The sequence below is a fragment of the Poecile atricapillus genome, chromosome 11, assembly GCF_030490865.1.
Source record: "Poecile atricapillus isolate bPoeAtr1 chromosome 11, bPoeAtr1.hap1, whole genome shotgun sequence".
NCBI classification, from domain to species: Eukaryota; Metazoa; Chordata; class Aves; order Passeriformes; family Paridae; genus Poecile; species Poecile atricapillus.
The window spans coordinates 19600692-19618549 of NC_081259.1; the positions used below are offsets into that span (position 1 = coordinate 19600692).

General features: G+C 41.7%; 1 protein-coding gene across 6 annotated transcripts in view; it reads left to right on the forward strand.

Annotated features, from left to right (window-relative positions):
* Positions 1-17858, forward strand: part of MYO9A (myosin IXA) — a 173401-nt gene that overhangs the window by 61877 nt on the left and 93666 nt on the right. For all 6 annotated transcript variants that reach the window (XM_058847326.1, XM_058847322.1, XM_058847324.1 and 3 more), the window contains exons 4-8: positions 2787-2849; positions 4513-4612; positions 7283-7339; positions 11095-11192; positions 13168-13294. In XM_058847326.1, coding sequence (XP_058703309.1) covers positions 2787-2849; positions 4513-4612; positions 7283-7339; positions 11095-11192; positions 13168-13294 — 445 coding nt within the window. The remainder of the gene's footprint in view (positions 1-2786; positions 2850-4512; positions 4613-7282; positions 7340-11094; positions 11193-13167; positions 13295-17858) is intronic.

A 17858-nucleotide genomic window follows, 5' to 3' on the forward strand; every position in this document is an offset into this window, starting at 1 on the left:
TTTGTTATTATTTTAGAGAATTGCTTTTAAAATTTTTTGCTTTCTTATTTTATAGCAGAACAGGATCACACAAAGAGCTGCCGTTAATTTTTCAGTGAGCTTGGGTACTCCACGTCCTTATCCCACTGGTTTTGCATCCTACATCAAACCTGAAGCTCTTTTTCCCCCCTTATTTAATTCTGGTGCACAGTTCTATTAAAAGGATAAACCTCATTTTTTAATACCTCCTGGGTAACAAGAATCCAACAAATGCTTTAACTATGTATTATCTTGGCATGATGTAGCAGTGCTGTGGTTGTGGCCTCTATTTTTATTTGGCAGAGATGTGCAAATAACATGATATTCATACATTCTAGTTCATAAAATAGGAGGAATTTTCTTTGCTTTCTAAAAAACGAGCTTTCTTGGTCTTTGGTTGCACAGTGTGATGTGACTGTACTCTGCTGTGAGCTTGCAGGGAAAAGAAAAGATGTTTAAAGAAAAATATAAACATTTTAAAAACAAAAAGTTTATGTGGCACACAAGCACATTTTTTTCCCTGTGAAAGATTTTTGTAGAAGTTTAGCCTATACTTTTTCAGCACAGCCCAAATCAATTATCACCCTGTGTTCTGCATATCAGTAGCTTTGGTAATGGAGCTATAAATTGCAGCTCTGAATCAGAGTTTTCCTCTCTTCAGAGGTTGAAAATAGCAGTTGAATATTTGCTTACAACCCCTCTGAGTATAACCCAAAACCTGAAGAGAAGGAACAGGCAGGAGGTTGAGCAGGACCCAACCCCACCCCATGAGATGAAATCTTGGATGGTCTCTCAGACTGATGGAACAGGAGTAGTGCTGCAGTTCAGGGCATTCCCAGGAGAATTCCTGAATTTTGGGCACCCTGGTCCATGATAAAGCAGGCCTGGAGGAAGATTTTTGCAACCTGTTCTGTCCCCATGAATTGATCAAAAGCCTTGACACCTGACATGATCCATGGAATGGCAGAAGAGCCAGATAGGAGAGGCTTTAGAGACAGCTAGGAGGGGTTTAAATTAAAGCCCTGTGAAATACAGCCTCTCTGTGCTTAAATCAGTGTTTTACACAGGATCATTCCTTTCCTTTGCTCTTAAAGGTAGAACTGACATAGCTGACAATGGTAAATAAAAAGAAATTTGGAGACATCAACTTTTTAAGTTGGTTTTCCTGCTCACTCTCCTGTTACAAGTAGGGACAGATGTTGTTCTTGGGACATGGATTCATTGTGACCTTTGCATTAATCAAGGGAGCATTTTACTAAAATAGCATTGTAATTGCTGCATCAATTAAAAAAATTAAATATAAAATAAAATTTTAAAAATATAAACTGCTTAAAATTAACATTTCAAATGAATAAATAAATAAATTTAATTCTACTGATTGAAATAATGTTTGGGACCTCCAGAAGACCTTTCTGATCTAAATTATTGCTTAAGAATGATTTTTGGGGTTGTTTATAATCAGAGCAGAAATGACAGGGGTGGGGATGAATGCCAAGGGCATGGACATGTTGCAGGTTGTTGTACAGCAGTGTCTGAGCCATTATCCAGTGGGATCTCATCAGTGGGATCAGGGATACTCTCACTCATGTGTTCCCTGACCCTGCCGTGAATTCATGGCTTGGGAAAGAAAAATTGGGTTCAGGTTAGAAAGGGAACATAAAAACCCCATCAAACTGCATGAGAAATATCCATTGACTGTTCCCACCTTCCTCCCAGGGAATAAACAGGGGTACAGCTTTACTGTCTGGCTTCCTTTACTCCTCCTGTCCAACAAGATCATCCCATGGGGAGCTGGATTTGCCACTTGCAGTAGCCTCTCCCTAGAGTTACCATAAGAATTTTCACAAATCCTCTGCATCTGTCCAAATGATTTATATTTTAGTTTTTATGGAGGGAAGGGAAAAAGTTGTGCTGAAGGTAATAATTAGATCTGGCTTTCCCATCTCTGGTGGAGGAGCCAGTGTGGAAACACCTCCTTTTGTCCCACCATGCCCGAGGTTCATTGGGTTTCCCAGCTCCTACATAGCTCTGACTGTCAGTGCCACGTCACTGGGCATCTGTCAGCATTAAAACACAGCTCCATCATCCAAAGGGCCACTTAGAACTCCAGCTTCTAAATCCCTGTCATTACTGGTTAGGTCTGTTTGGAAGAAAAAAACCTAGGGAAGTTTTGTTTAACTCAACAAACCTGAAAAAAATATTTAATATGTAGATTGAGCGTGTTTGTTGTGGAGGCTCTTAGGAGAAAATGTAAACTGCAGTGCTTTCACAATTGTTTATTTTTTTTTTGACTGGAGCCAGAAGTTAATAACCCAAATTTCTGCTGAGAGGTCGCTCTTCTGGAAGAGGGAATGGGGATTTGGGGGCTGATTCTGCAGCTCAGTGGCATCTTGCACACTTCCACACGTGGATGTATTTGTAGATGTGCACAGCTCCAGGGCTGCGGGCAATGGGATTTTGCTGGCTTTGGATGAAATGGGGATCCGAGCTCCTTCCTTGCAGACAACATTTCTCTTGCCCATAGGCTGAAGCATCTGAGATCATGTTTTTCAGATCCAAGTTAGTTTTGGCTCGGTATCAAACCAAAAAACCCTCAAAAGCCAAACATAATATTGGGCTTGTTCTGCCGAGGAAGAAATTTATATAACTAAGTGAAACAAGGCTGAAACTTCTTTGTGTGGGTACCAAGGCTGAAGCCCCTGGTAAAGCTGTGCTCATTGAAGCTGAGTATCAGGTCAATGAATGATGCTTTGATTTTTCCCTTGCAGAGCTTATGTTGAAAAATACCTCCTGGAGAAGTCCCGACTGGTCTATCAGGAGCACAACGAGCGGTGGGTGCCTCTGTTCTGCCCAAGGCTTGGGTTTAACTCCTGTATGTGGCACAGATAACTTAAATCCCTGTGGAGCTGGCACAGGGGATAAGGATTTTCACTCTCTTAACCCTGTGCTGCAGATTAATGATGCATTTCATATTTGAATGGTTTTTTTAGGGAGAAATGTGCTAATGGAGGGAATAAACTCCCTTATTTTATCAAGATTTGTCTTTGATTTACCAAGGAATCATAGAATGGGTTGTATTGGAAGGGACCCTTAAAGATCATCTTGTTCCAACCCCTGCCATGAGCAGAGGACCTTCCATATTGTTATGTTTCGTTTAATTTTCATTGTCTTTATGGCAGATAGATTATGGTGTGCCACTTCATTCTTGTGCAACTTTGTGAACTGCTTAATATGCCATGTTAGGAGAGAAACATGGTATTTTCATTCTTCTTTGCAGTTCACTGAAGCCTTCAGAGGGACCTCTAGAAAGAGCCAAAATTATATAAGAATGAACTTACATGAAGTGTTCTTTACTAATTTGCTGCATGTTCTTTGTTGCATATTCCTCTCCTCTCTCAGTAATTATTATGCCATTTTTAAATAATTTTGCTGCCTTTAGTTGTCTTTCAACTCTTGGCACTTCTGGCTGTGTTTCCCTTTGGAGACAGATGTGTGAGTTTTCTGGAACGCTCCAGGGCTGTTCCTGGAGTTAAAGAGCATCTACAGCCTTGACAAACATCCTCTTGGGTGTTGTGAGATGATTAAACTTGGATCCTCTTGGAAAACATCCAACATAAAAGCACAGTTTTAATTTTAGAAAGAAATTGTGTTAATCTCTGTTAGAGTCATCTGGAAGCAGAATAGATGAGTGTCCCTTGGGCTGGGTTTAGCATTAGTGGTATTCAGGTATTTTGAATATTTGAGTTTTTGAATACTTGAAGATTTTTCAGTCGTGTTTCATGGAATTGCAACTGCAAAGTCATTGCCTTTTTAATAGCAGTAAGGTATGAAAAATTATAATTTCTGCATTGCAAGGAAATACGTTATGATTCTAAGAAAGGAGATCGGGCTCTGATAAAGGAGCTGGGGACGGTCAGGCTCTGCTCCCAGGGGACAAGGGACAGGACAAGGGGAAACAGCCTCAAGCTGTGCCAGGGGAGGCTCAGGCTGGACATCAGCAGGAATTTCTTGTAGCACAGCCTGGTCAGGCATTGGAAGGGGCCATCCAGGGATGTTTGGAGTCCCCAACCCTGGAGGTGTCCAGGGAATTCCTGGACGTGGCACGCAGTGCTCTGGGCTGGGAACGAGGTGGGGTTTGGGCACAGGTTGGACTCCATGGGCTGGAAGCTCTTTTCCCACCTAAATAATTATGGGATTCTGTGAAATATGTAGACCTTGCACATGGTTCTGAAGGAAAACCTGATCATCCCAGCTAGAAATTATTCAAGTAGATTCTAGAGCAGTGGCTGTCCTTGGATGGAGAAGAGGGATCTCATTCTCCATTGCATAATTGAATCTGTTCCATCCCTGCACAGCAGGTACAGAGCAGCTCTAAACGGTGTCAGGCCTGAGCTTGGGAGCTGGAAAATCAGGTTGGGAGGTTTCCATGTGCCTCTGCTCAGTGCTGCTGCTCATTTTCGAGTCTAACAGCTTTTGTTTTTCATTTGTCACCAGGAACTACCATGTATTTTATTACCTCCTGGCAGGAGCGAGCGAGGAGGAGAGATCAGCATTTCACCTGAAGCAGCCAGAGGAATATCATTACCTTAACCAGGTGGGAGCACTGTACAGGAATACAATCTATGGTCTTGCCTTTTCTTCTGCTGATACTTAATGCTAATAAAGAAGAGGTGTGGAGTAGTAAAAGTGGAGGGTTTTACAGTTGTGGAGTAGTAAAAGTTGGTTTTAATAGTTTATAGGAAGTCTTCCGTCACTGAAATAATTCTGCATTAGCAATCTGAGCACCTGGTAGTGTTTCAGGGAAAAAATAATCAGTGTTTTCTGTGCCTGGGATATGTTAAATATATTGAGTTTTTGATTGCTGGAGGGAGGAACAGTCAGAATATCCTGCTCTCTGTGTGAATGTCATTTACTCATTAATATCTGTCTCCTGAACAGGAGAAAAAGGGAAAATGTGGCATACTGGGATATAACATCTTGCATGAGGAAGTCCTAATTCTGTAGCTTCTGGCTGGCTTCTAGCAGAGCCCTTTGAATTTAACAATAGAACAACTCTAATATAACTAAACCACAGCAGCCATTGAAAACCTGGAAACTAATGATGGATGAAGTGTTACCAACAGCCTAACAAACTCAGTTTACATGATGATAATTTTATAATAAACTGATTTACTTTAGGTATTTAGGCAGTTATCCAGTGACTCTTGGAAGTAGGGACTTCAAAAAGACCAACAAGAGGAGGAATAAATGGAAAAGGAGTTAAGTTACATGTTGATTTTAACTAATTGCAATTTTCTTGGTGCTGAAACATGAGGAGCAATGTAGAGTGATTTAACCCCTAAACTGGAGAGAAACTTGGACCCACAGCCCAACCTAAACTGCCTTTAGTCTTTTTAGAAGTATAACTTCACTCAGGAATAGCTCTCAATTACCAGGGACTTTTTAAGCATGCTTTTAAAGCAGGCAATCAACACCAAAATCCATTGTATATTAACGACTCCCACACACCCATCACAGGATTGGGAAATATTCCCAAGTGAGGAGCACTCCGAGGGCTGGGGGCTCTTTGCTGGAGTCTCTGTGCCTCAGGCGTTGGCTGGAGAACGTGCTGTGATCTCCAGCACCATCTGTGCCACACTTCTGCAGTGGGAAGATGCCACCATGGAATGTTTTGTTGGATTCCCAAGTTCTGTTGGGCCATCCAGTTGCTTTCTGTTAGTTGAAAACATTGCTTTTAATTACAGTCCTTTTCTTTTACACTGCAGTTTAAGAGCATTTATATTTAAAGAAAAATTAGAACTCTAATGGCACATAGTGTGAGGAACCAGTAGCAATACTATAATTTAGGGTGAAATGTTTATTTTAATCTAAATTAAGGTGCTGTGGGTCAAGTAAGCTGGAGAAGGGTGCTAAGATCAGTCCAGTGGATCAGGGAAGCAGATTCTGGACTTCCCTGAACACAGTGTACGGACAATAGTGACACTCTGAGTTTTTGGCTGGTTTTTAAATAATTTTTTAATAGTTAGGATTAGAGTTAACACTGACAACTATGGAAAAGCAGCACTTCTAGGTGTGGTCTGGGCATGGTTTCACATGAAGACCATCTGATAGTGCAGTAGCAGCTTTTCCCTGCCCTGCAGGAGAAAGGAAAAAGAAAATAAGGAGAAAAAGGAGAAAAGAGATAGTGGAGAAATGGAAAAAGAAACTTTGGAAACATTTAAGAGAAAAATTACAAAATGACCCGTGAACATTTGCAGTCTCTTCTTAAGTGTGTCCTGGAGAAGACCCTGCCTTTTTAAAAGGAAGAAGAACCAGCTCAGACATGCACTGAAGTGTTTTACAGAAAATTAAATATTCATGTAGAGAAGCCATAAAATATTGAACCAGGCCCCTGAAGTGAAGGAGTGACTCAGTCCTGAGTCAGGCTTTACTTTCCTCCTCCCAGGTTCTTCGGATCTTGTTGTGTTACGCAAAATAAATTGGGAGTTTGTTTTGTAGATGGGAAATAATCTATTCAGATATTTCACCAAAATCTGCTCTGTAAATACAGGAACCAGATTGAAAATAAAGGTTTCAATTTATTTTTAAATGCAAATTTACTGAAAGTTATCCCCTGAGTATGGGGGACTTCTCCATCTCTTCCCCAGTGGCAAGGTGCACCCACCCCTGTGTACCCTGCAGCTCACTGAATATTTTCTGTGCTGGTTGTTAACTTTTATCCATTTTGAAATCAGTCATTTGCAGGTTTAGATCCTTATTTTCAGCTCCTCAGGAGCTGTCTCTCCTTCTTGGGGCTGGTCACTGAAACATGCTTTGACTTCCCTCTACTCCATCTCTGTCTGATTGGAAAAAGACACAAATTCCTAAAAAGTTTTGGAGTGTTGCTTTGAAGAATCTCACTTTTGCTTCACTTGTATTTTTCCGGAGCAGAGGTTGAGAGTAGATACAAACCAAATCTGTTCTTCAGTGGGATTTTGGCTTCAGTGGCTCTTCAACTCCAGGTAAATCAAGGGTTTCCCCAACTCTGTAAGAGAAGGAAAGGTTTTAGTATCCATTAGGATTATTGATGAGAGGGCCTCACTGATGCACTGTGAGCAGGAACCAGCACCAGGAATGCAAAAGCATCATAAATCTTCCCTTAAAACAAATAAAAACTAGGGAGTGACTCTGCAGAATAACAACAACTATTTTCCCGGTTAGGGAGCAGGTGCTCGGGGTGATTTGGGGTGGGAACACCACTTAACCCGCTCTGCCTTGCTTTCAGATGACAAAGAAACCCCTCAGACAGAGCTGGGATGATTATTGCTATGACTCGGAGCCGGTCAGTACAAGAACCCTCCTCTTCCGTGTTGCTGGTGCAGGGCTGCTCTCACTTGAGTGTTTTAGGGAATGAAAAGAAGGCCAAATCCAATGAAGTTTAACCCATTAACCACCCTTTGTCCTGCAGTGGTGTTGTTTGTGACAGTACAGCCCTTTTATGGTTCCTTCCATCTGGAAAGCTTCTTCAGCAGTTGGAGATGGTCAGCTCTCTACAGTCATCTCAGTTTTAGAAAGCTAAGGGGGTTTTCATTCCTTCCTGATAGAATACGTGATGATTTATGGAAATTGTGATGTGGCAGCAATGTGAAAATTGAAATTCCATTCCAATAAAACAACAAATCAATGTCTTGAAGCCCCAAGAGATGCTTCGGTACATGCTGGTTGTAGTGGTGTATCTGCTCTCCAGCTTCCAGGAAAAAACAGGCAAACCCAAAAACATCCCCCTAGCCATCTGTGACAAAATCAAATCCTGATATTGTTCAGAGTGCAGAAACAATCATTCTCCTAAAATCCTTCTGCTGACATAATCATCCTTTCCAAATGGATGGCGCCAAAAAAGGGAATGGTGAAGCTTCTCCCCCTTCCCCACCGACATGCTCTGGGTGTCTGTGTGTCCCGTGCTGCTCCCCACGGGTGTGTCCTGCATGTGGAAGCATGTTTGGCATCAGCTGCTTGTCCTTCCTGCTGCCTTTCCCATGTGCTTGATGACTGCATAAGTCTTGCTGGTGCATCTCAAAGAGTAAGAGGTGGTCTGGGAAGGAGCTGGAATTCACTCAGGCTAAACAAGTGTCTTAACAGCAACATTTCCCTGCAAATCCTTAGCAGGGGAGGAGGGAATTTCCCTCACAAGGTTAAAAATATTGAATATTGGATTGGCATCCTTAATCCTTCAGCATCCTTAGGGGTCCTTCAGGAGCAGGGAGTGATGAGTAGATGCTGTTCTAGACCTTAATACCCTTTATAAGTTGAAAAGCCCTTAATTGCTTTAGGAATGGGTTGGGACAATTTGCTGAAGGAATTAAAATTAAAACAACCCTGAAATTTGGTACCTTCTCCTGGCATGACCAAGAACACCCTGCCAGCCTGGGGGCTGCCACGTCTGTGTCCTTACCCTGCACGACAAAACCACGTCATTACCATTTGGCTGTTGATTTGCTAATTTGTTCAGGATAATTTTATTTGGGACGATTTTCTGTCACAGTCCTGGTAAATCACATCTTGACTTCAGTTGATGATTCACTCTTAAGCCTACACTGGGCTTCTCCCCATACCCATGGACTCAACCTGCTGCAGACCCCAAGTTTATAAAGCAGCTCTGTTTTATCCTCTTCAAATTTTCCATGGAAATCCATGGATCACTTCAATGTGACTGTAGGAAGCAGGGGGACTCACTTTTGCTGGGAAACTAATTGCTCTGGCAGGATATTAACGGCAAGTTAGGTCTGTGGGGATGGACTTTGTGCCGCTTGTCTGCTCCAATATCAAGGACACTCCTCTATTTTATAATTATCCTTCATTTATCATCCATTAGGAAGCGGTCCTGTGCTGGAACACTGCAGAGAGCATCCGCTTTTAAGTAGAGAATTTGTCTTTCCATGCGGATTAATGAGTCGGGCAATTGTTATGTAAATCGTTAATTAAATTGCCTTCGGCATAGATTGTGCTACTTCAGAGTTGTCCGGGGTATTTTGCTGTTGACTCGTGACTTAATTTTGGAGGAATGATGCCAGAAAATGAAAATGTCTCCTGGAATGTGGAGTGCCACTAAAAGCACTCGGGGTATTTAAAAAAAGCTTTAAACCAGCCTGATTTCAGGATTTGTGGGGGTGGTGTTGTCCTGCCAAGTCCAGGTCCTGCCAGAACAAGGGTGGGAAGTTCTGCTGAGTTCTCAGTGGAAGTGCAGTGATGAGGAAGCCAGGGTTGGAGCTCATGAGAGTCAAGGTCTCATCCTGAAGTTTATGGTGGGAGTAATCGGTGCCTGTGGTGTCCCTGCTCTTGGTGATGCCATTGTTGTGTTCCTTTGGAGAGCTCTGGGTCGTTTCAGATCACTTCCTAATGGAAGGTGGAAATGCCCTTTTCTAATGACTGTTCCCTAAAACAGGCTGGTCTTTTCTTCTGGAATTTCAATCCCTGCCTTCATCGATGCTGTGCATGGTTTTAAATGGTTTTACTGTTCAACAGCTCCAAAATCACTTTGCCCATGGAGCATTAACTGATCTCTGAGGACAATTGATAAAAAAATTTCGATTTTGTTGTCCAACTGCACTTCTCTGGCTTTTAGTGCAGTTGTGTGGGAGTCTCCTATGTAGCAATAAATATTTAAAATATGTAAACAATACAATAAATAATAATATCAGCATTTAAATATATAAATAATACAAATAAATCTATATCTTAAGTAAGGGTTTTCCACTCTAATTATAACTATGGCTGTAATGATGTTCTGGAGTGGGATGAAGAAATTTGTTGATATGGTTGTGAGACTTTAAATGCTGTAAAACACAAAGCTGATATTATAAAATAACTTAATTCTGTATATTCTGTATTTATGATTCATTTTTTGTACTATCAGTGAGTACAAGTAATGCAGATTCCTAATTACTTGTCCAAAATTTTTTGCACATTCGCTTGTGTGATAAATAAGATGTTCAGGAGATGATCAAAATAATCTATGTGCATTCAGCTGCTTAATTAATTCCAACTGCAGCTACAATTTTTATTTGTATTATTCTAATAAACTTTTTATAATATTTTATAGAATTTTTTTTTATACTTACTTACATTTGGATTAACTTGTTAAAAGTCTCTAATTACTTGTAAAAAGTCCTGGTTTAAATGTTAGCAAAATACTCTAAGGTTTAAAAAAGCACAATACTGTGTGCTACACAATAAATTCATCTTGATGCATAGATGGGTAGTTTTTATAGGCAGCAATGGGTAGAATATTAAATATAGGCTGGAAAGGCAGAGAAAAGAATAAATGATCCATGGGAGGCCTACAGTGAGCCAAAGCGGAAGAAATTTGGCATTAATGGTCTATATATTCATTTAAAGAGCATTTCTGTTCCTTAAATATTGGTACAGGACAGCTTTGGGTGAGTCTGGAATGTCCCTGGATTTTTCTGAACATGTCAGTGACTGATATCAAGGGAAAAACTCAACTGTTCAGGCATGGGAGCATCCAAAAGTATAAAATACCCTGGATTTCAGATTCTCCCAGTTTTGAAATAACTTCTTGGTAGTTCAAATAAAGTTACTGAAAAATATATTTAAAGCTTTGCCTTTTCCACACAGGAAAGGCAAAGCTTTAAATGAAAATGATCCACTGATACCTCTAAACACAAAATGATCCACTGATCATTTACATGAAGTTACCTGAATTCTGTTTAAAAACTGATTTTCCCTCTTTAGTTATAGGACAGAATGTGGAGTAAACTGCTTGTAAATGTGGAACAGATTTCATCTTGTTATTTCCCATCCTTTTTGTGTATGAGGTGTCCCACACTGACCAACTCTCACCGTGCTGTTGGAATGGGTTCACTCTCCTCTTTCCTTAGAGGCCAAACCTGGGAACCAAGGTTGTATCTCCATAAAATATTAGCCAAAAATGTTGTATTTCCAGTGCCAGGTTGGAAATGTTGCTGATAAAAGACCTGGAGATCACTCAGTGATATTTACAGAGCACTGACTTGGCTGTCTGGACCTGATCTGGTGTTAATTTGTGTCAGTGCTTCCTCTGTGTGTTTAATCCAACAGGATTGTTTCTCCGTGGAAGGGGAGGACCTGAAACACGACTTTGAGCGGCTACAGCTCGCCATGGAGATGGTGGGGTTTCTGCCCAAGACACGCAGACAGTGAGTTTATTTTCCATTTTAATAGCTTGGAGATGATCCTGGGTAATGTCACCTCCACTGGCAGGACATTGTCCAGAGAAACTGTGGCTGCCTCATTCCTGAAGGTGTCCCAGGCCAGGCTGGATGGGCCTTGGAGCAATCTGGTCTAGTGGAAGGTGTCCCTGGCTGTGGCAGGATGGAGCCAGATGAGTTTAAGGTCCCTTCCAACACAAACCATTCTGTGATTCTTTGCTCACTGCTCTATTTAACAATTCTCTTCATGCAAATGGAGCGTTGGCAGAAGCTGACATCTTGAAGTATTTCTTAAGTGTTCATGAATAATCACGTCTCACTCTGCATGTCATGAATCCAGAGCCTGGTTTAATCAGAAGTCCTCATTATCCCTCATCAAACTTAACTCTTTGCATGCAATTCTAGGTCTGTAGACTCATTTCCCACTGGCCTTTTTCACTAATTCACTGGACATGCTGGTTTGAAAACTGGACTTCAGCTGGGTTACAGCACCACTGATACCATGGGTCACAGGGGTCATCTTCAACCAAAACCACAAAATAATCCCTCCTGTGTTGATTTTTGGCTTGAAAGGCTTGAGTAGGCTGGGAAGAACTTGGCATAAAAAATTACCTCAAAGATATTTTCATACAACTGAGAATTTTCAGAAGCTCGTCCTTTATCCCTCACTTGTAACAAATCAATTATGAAATCAAAACTGCTTTTTCTCTATCTTCCCCACACACATGGATAAAGCCAAGGATCCAGAGTTGTGTGAATATGTTCTGTGTCAGAGGCTGCTTTTTCAGGTTTCAGGATGAGGTTTGTCTAAAGCCTGTTGAGTGGTTTAATTGCCTGAGCAAAGCAATCAGGAAGTGTCAGGACTGAGCAGAGTCGGGTGATGCAGTAAATTCTCACTTCTGATTTGCTGTGCAATGATTTTTCTTGGCACACAAGTTGCTTCTGGTGAATTTTGCGTGTCAAAAATAAAGTGGATTCTTCACGAGCAGATTTATTTTGCTTGGTGTTACACAACTGCAGCACAAATAAGGAACCACCTTCAGCTGAGATATAGGAAAGATGTTTTAAGTACTACTATACTTGAAAAAAGTAATTTCTTTATAGAAGAACATGGGGTTTCACCTTTGTGGAAACAGAAATTTTTATAAAATTCACAACAGGGGAGTCAGTATCCCTGTTCTGGAGATAAGGGAGGACTCGGAGAGGTGAAGCTGTGTTGTCCAGACAAGCTGTTGGCATAGCTAGGAATCACATTTGGGTTTATTCATTTTTAGCTCCCAAGAGAGTATAGAAATAGAGACAAACAGGGTTTATAGCTGAAGTCAGCCATGGCTCAGGAGTTGGGCTTGATGAACCTTGTGGATCCCTTCCAACTCAGGGTATTCTTTGAGTGTCTGATCCTGCAGTTTTCTGGAGGGGGAGATAACTTTCAAATGACCAAATTCCCTCTAAAACAGAAAAATTGGTTGGATAAATTTACTTGAAGCGTAATACTTTTTCTTTGTCTCAGTTGCTTAGATATTACAAAAGCATTTTTGCTGTTTTAAACAGTCTTTTGTTCCTGGGTGGGACTAGATACAGGAAGGTGACAAAAACACATGTCCCAGAGGACTGAGAGATATCACCTGCATGGCTACGCCCACTCTACCCCTTAATTTAGGCAATTGTATGATAAATATGTAATCTGGATATCAAGATTACTGAAGGATTTCTATTTTTCTTACAACATGGGCTGTAATTTTGTAACTGTGTGTTTGATGTGTTAGAGAATTTTCAAGGAAACTGTATGAATGCAAGTTTGGTACTTGACTAAATAAAAATCTTTTTGACATGAGGCAAAGTGGATGCCTTGGATTGAAAATTAGAAGAATGAGCCAAAGAGGGACGTGGCCCTTGGGGGTGAAATTTGCTTCTTTGTTCACTTTGTGAAAAACCCAAGTGAAAATTAATTCTGTCTGTTTAGGATTTTCTCTCTGCTGTCAGCAATCCTGCACCTGGGGAACATCCGGTACAAGAAGAAGACGTACCGGGATGACTCCATCGATATCTGCAACCCTGAAATACTTCCTGTTGTGTCAGAGCTGCTGGAGGTAAGGCTCTGCTTTCCCTCCTGAAACTGTCACACCAAACAAGCCACCTCTGATTTAGGACCCAAAACATGGTGCAAGTTATTCCCAGTTTTATTAAAAATTAAGTTCTTGTGTGTTTCCATGCCGATGGGCTGTTCATGTTTGTCAGGGAAAAGGTACAGGAACTTTTTAAAAGAGGATTTTCATATAGGGTTTTTGCCCCTGCTCTTCAGCTTCAGGTTTCATTGGCTGAAAATCCTGTTTCTGTGATCAAATGTGAAAGGTTGCAGGGTGCAGATGTGAAGCAAACCTGCTGTCCAGCACGGCAGTGTCTTCAATTGCCAGCCACCAGCTGGTGCTCCTCAAATGTGTTCCAAAGTCTGTCTGAGGAACTCGAGCACTTGTACAACCACAGCCCCGTGTTTTGGTTCCCTGCTGGCTGTAGGAGGTGCTGAGCTCCCTCACCATGTTTTTTGTCTGTTATTACCTGCCAGATTCCACAAGGGTTGGGTTTGGGATGCTGCAGATCCATCTCATCCCTCTAGTCCCTATTTATGGGCCTGTTATGGAGTTCTTTGGTGCATCTGTTGCTTTTCTGCTGTTCAGGACACGATACCTTGGCCTTTGTGAGCCACTGCTGTGCTGGTGTCCCTTGGGAAAGGTTTGTAGGTCTGGCTTAGGCCATGTCCAGCTCTGCAAATCAGTGCAAAAGCATTAAATAAGTTCTTGGGAGATCTGCTCTGTCAGCCCAAGCAGGTTATGGAGCTGTGTTACTTCTTTTCATGAGAAAAATCTTGAATGAGCCAACTTGTCCTGCTGGCCTTCAGCCTTCAAGAGCTGAGCTCAAAAACCTCCTGACATGGACTGAGGTTGCCAGAAGCTCCCCTTGCTGTCTCAGTTCACTTGAAATGCTCTAAACCTCTTGCAACTGAAATGTTTTTCTTGGAGTTGATTATAGCAACAATTATCTTTACCCTTTTGTACATGATGGGTAGTCTGGAAGGTGAATTTGTGCTGATTTTATGGTAGAATCAGAAGGCAGCTTGTTCTTTGGTGTACACATGGTGCTCTTCCCATTTATTCCATTAAATAACTGTTGTGTTATCTCCCTACCTACAGAACTTGGGAACTGGCTCTCAGGGATTTTCATGGCACTCCATTAGTGCTTTGAAATTAGGGAGGGGAAAGCTTCTGTAAAATATGGTCTGAGCAGCTGGATGCTCTTTGCATCTTGGCCTTGGAGACTGCAGAAATAAACAGGAAGAAAATATAAGTGGGGAGGAGAATGTTGTGGATTTACTCTGTCAAATGTGGCCAAGTCAGTTAAGTAATTGTTTTTAAAAAAAGTTTTGAGCAAGAGAGCGACTTAGAGATCTGAAAAAGTTCCAGGCTTTGGGTCTTTGCCTTTGCAAACAAACCCTTTTGCAACATCTGCACGTGGGGAGGTCGTGGGGTGGTTTTTACACATAATTCTGTGAAATGAGGCATTGGCTGAGCCATGTCAATCCAACAGTGCCTTAATGCCATGGGCTGGAACAGCACCCACAGGCAGTGTGAACAAGATGTAAAAATAAATATTTGTTTTTCACCATTTGGGAAAAAAACAAACAAACCAAACCACTGGGATCTGATGTAGCTGAGCAAATTGATAGATTGCTGTTCATCTTGGTAATTCTTTTTGCAAATTAAATGACCATCTAGAACATAAAATACTTGTTAATTAGATCAGGACAATGCTTTCTGCATTGAAGTGGGATCTGATGAAATGCACCACTGGCTTTGGGTGAGTGGTGTTGTTTGTCCCTGACACTAGGAACTGGGACTGGAAGTATTTGCTGCCTCCAAGTATAAACCTTTTAATAGACCCGCTGAAATCAGCTGAAATAAAGCAAATAATCTCATTTTTAGACTTGATTTCCCTTTATGAAATGCCACGTTTCTCTTTGCAGACCTCAGCAGATGTTGCTGCTTATTCAGGTTTGACCCAAAGGAAGAACCAAAGGGTTCAAACAGATGAAACAGATGATTACAAAGAGCAGCCACCACTCTTTAGGGCTACTTACAACTCTCCACATTAAGTTCAGTGAGTTCTACTCAGCCAGAGACCCAAAATACTGGTTAAAACATTTGACACTTTGTATTTTATCTCATTTGGGTAATTATTTTTATTACATTCTCCTTTTTTGTGGTCACTGAACAGTTTTGCTTTTCCCATTGTTGTTAAAATTACAAATTGGCTTGAAAAAGTTGTTAATCCCCTCTCCAGATCTTGGCATTAGACACTAATAACTGAGAAACCATCTCAGAATAAAAGTGAATATAAGTTGACAGAGCTGAGCTTCCTTTCCTATGGTCACTGGCTGTGTGGTGGGACCGTCCAGAGCACAGCAAAAGGATGGAAAAAACTGTGATGTGATACTTCCTTATCTTGGAGGAACTTTGGGGTTGATTTTTATACTCAAATGACTCATTGGATTTATTCAGTCAAGGTTTGACATGGAAAAGAGAAGGAAAAAACCCAACCAGAGCTGTGTTGGCCATCTCTGGAGCAGCCAAGAGAGGATGCAGAGGTGCTCCAGCGTGGCTCGATGGGGATGTAGCCTCCAAGGGCAGGAGGGGAGCCACCAGCCTGACTGAAATTAGGAGCAGGCAAAATTAATGTCTTCTCCCACTGTGAAGGGCAACCTGGCCCAGATTCTCATGAGCTGGTTGGTTTATGCTGGAACCTCTAATGATAACTGGGGGAATTTCCCTGCTGCACCAGTTAATGCAGCACCACTGCACAACTGTTCTCCCTCTGTGTAATGAGATTTGTGTCCCTATAAAAGGAAGCTAATACAGAGATTTTCTGAAGGAATCTGGGAGGAGATGATGATCTACAATGGATTTGCTTTTTCTTAGATATCAACAACCCCACCCAATCTGTTTTTGCTTTATTAAACTATCCAGAACAGCATTTGTTGAAACTGCAATATAGGATTTTGGCCAGACTCTGCAGATCATTGTTTCATTTACAGTAAAACTCCAATTCCATTTTTTATTTTTTTTTCAGGAATAGACATAGCGTGTGGATTATGTGATGCTTTTGGCAGGTTTTTCAGGGCCTTTGTTTAAACTCTGCTGAAATACTGTGCTAAGGAGTGATGTCAAGGCTGCCTGATGGATCAAGCAGACGTGGAGTCCTGTGCAAGCACTGAAAATATCCCAGGGCCTGGGCATAGAGGGTTGTGTAAATCTGGGTAAACCTTTGTGTTTCTAGGGGAAAAGCCTGGAAAAATTCATTTGTGGGCTTATTGACAAAAATATTAGAAATTATCTAGTTGACCTTAAAAGAGACTTTTTGTTTTCTGTTGGAACAGTAGGAACATTTTAATTGTGTGTGTTTACTAAAATGGGAAATCATTTCCATGGATGGAGCATTGAAGGAAATAAATTCTGTCTTTGCTCAGTGGAGCAGTTTTGTATTCAGTTTCTAGGTTTAAGTAACCAGTGCAATACCTAACCTCAGTGCAAATAAAGGTAAATACAAGTTATCAAGTGCCCTAAATTAGTTTTGCCAGATCTCCCAGTGCACATTTGTGTTTGGAGCTAAAGTTGGCCTCTCCAGGAGATTTATGTGCACAAGTTCTTCTTCCACTAAAAAATGGCCTTCAGCTTCCCAGAGGGATCCCACAGGCACTGGGGCTCCTCCTGTGATAAATGTCTTGGAAATTAATTGGGGAGGGGGTGAGGATTATGAAGCAGACAGTGCTTGCTTGCTTCCAGCTTTTTCTTCTGGATTTGTTTTCCAGATGCTGTTTTGTAGAATCACATAATGATTTGGGTTGGAAGTGACCTCCAAAGTTCATCTAGTCCAACATCCGTGCAATGAGTAGGGATATCATCATTGGATGCAAAATTTTGAGCCAGAATTAGGGACAGAAAACTTCAGAGAATCACAGAATGTGCTGAGTTGGAAGGGATCCACAAATACCATTGAGTGTAACTCCAGGACCTGTGGAGACACAGGCCCTACACAGACACCCCAACAATCCCACCCTGTGCCTGAGAGCATTGTACCAACACTCCCTGAGCTCTGGCAGCCTTGGGACCGTGAGCATTCCCTGGGGAGCCTGGGCAGTGCCAGCCCCCTCTGAGGGAAGAGCTTCTTCCCAATATCCAACCCAAACCTCCCTAACACAGCTCCAGCTGTTCCCTCACATCCTTTTTAACTCTCTGGTTATTTGAAAGAAAGTCTGAGGAAAAGGTTCAGCTCTTTTCCAAGAAGAGCTGATAGAAATCTGAATTTATTTTCAGCTACTCCACACAAGGCATCTTTAGAGTGAGCACTCAGCACTGTAATCCCTTTCTCAAATATGGAAGGAGAGACAAAACCTGATGTTTTCTTGCTCTCCAGCTGGAAATGGTTCATTTTTCTTCAGCTGCTCTAACATAATACCCCAGAATTACTGGAGAAGCAGTCTGTGCCTGCCTTGGCTCCAGCCCAGCCCTTGCTGGCTCCCTGCTCCCGCTGTGCTCTGCTGACATTCCCAGCTGTGGTGCTGCTGGTCACCCCTCACTGGCTCATGGAGCTTGAGGTCTCCCG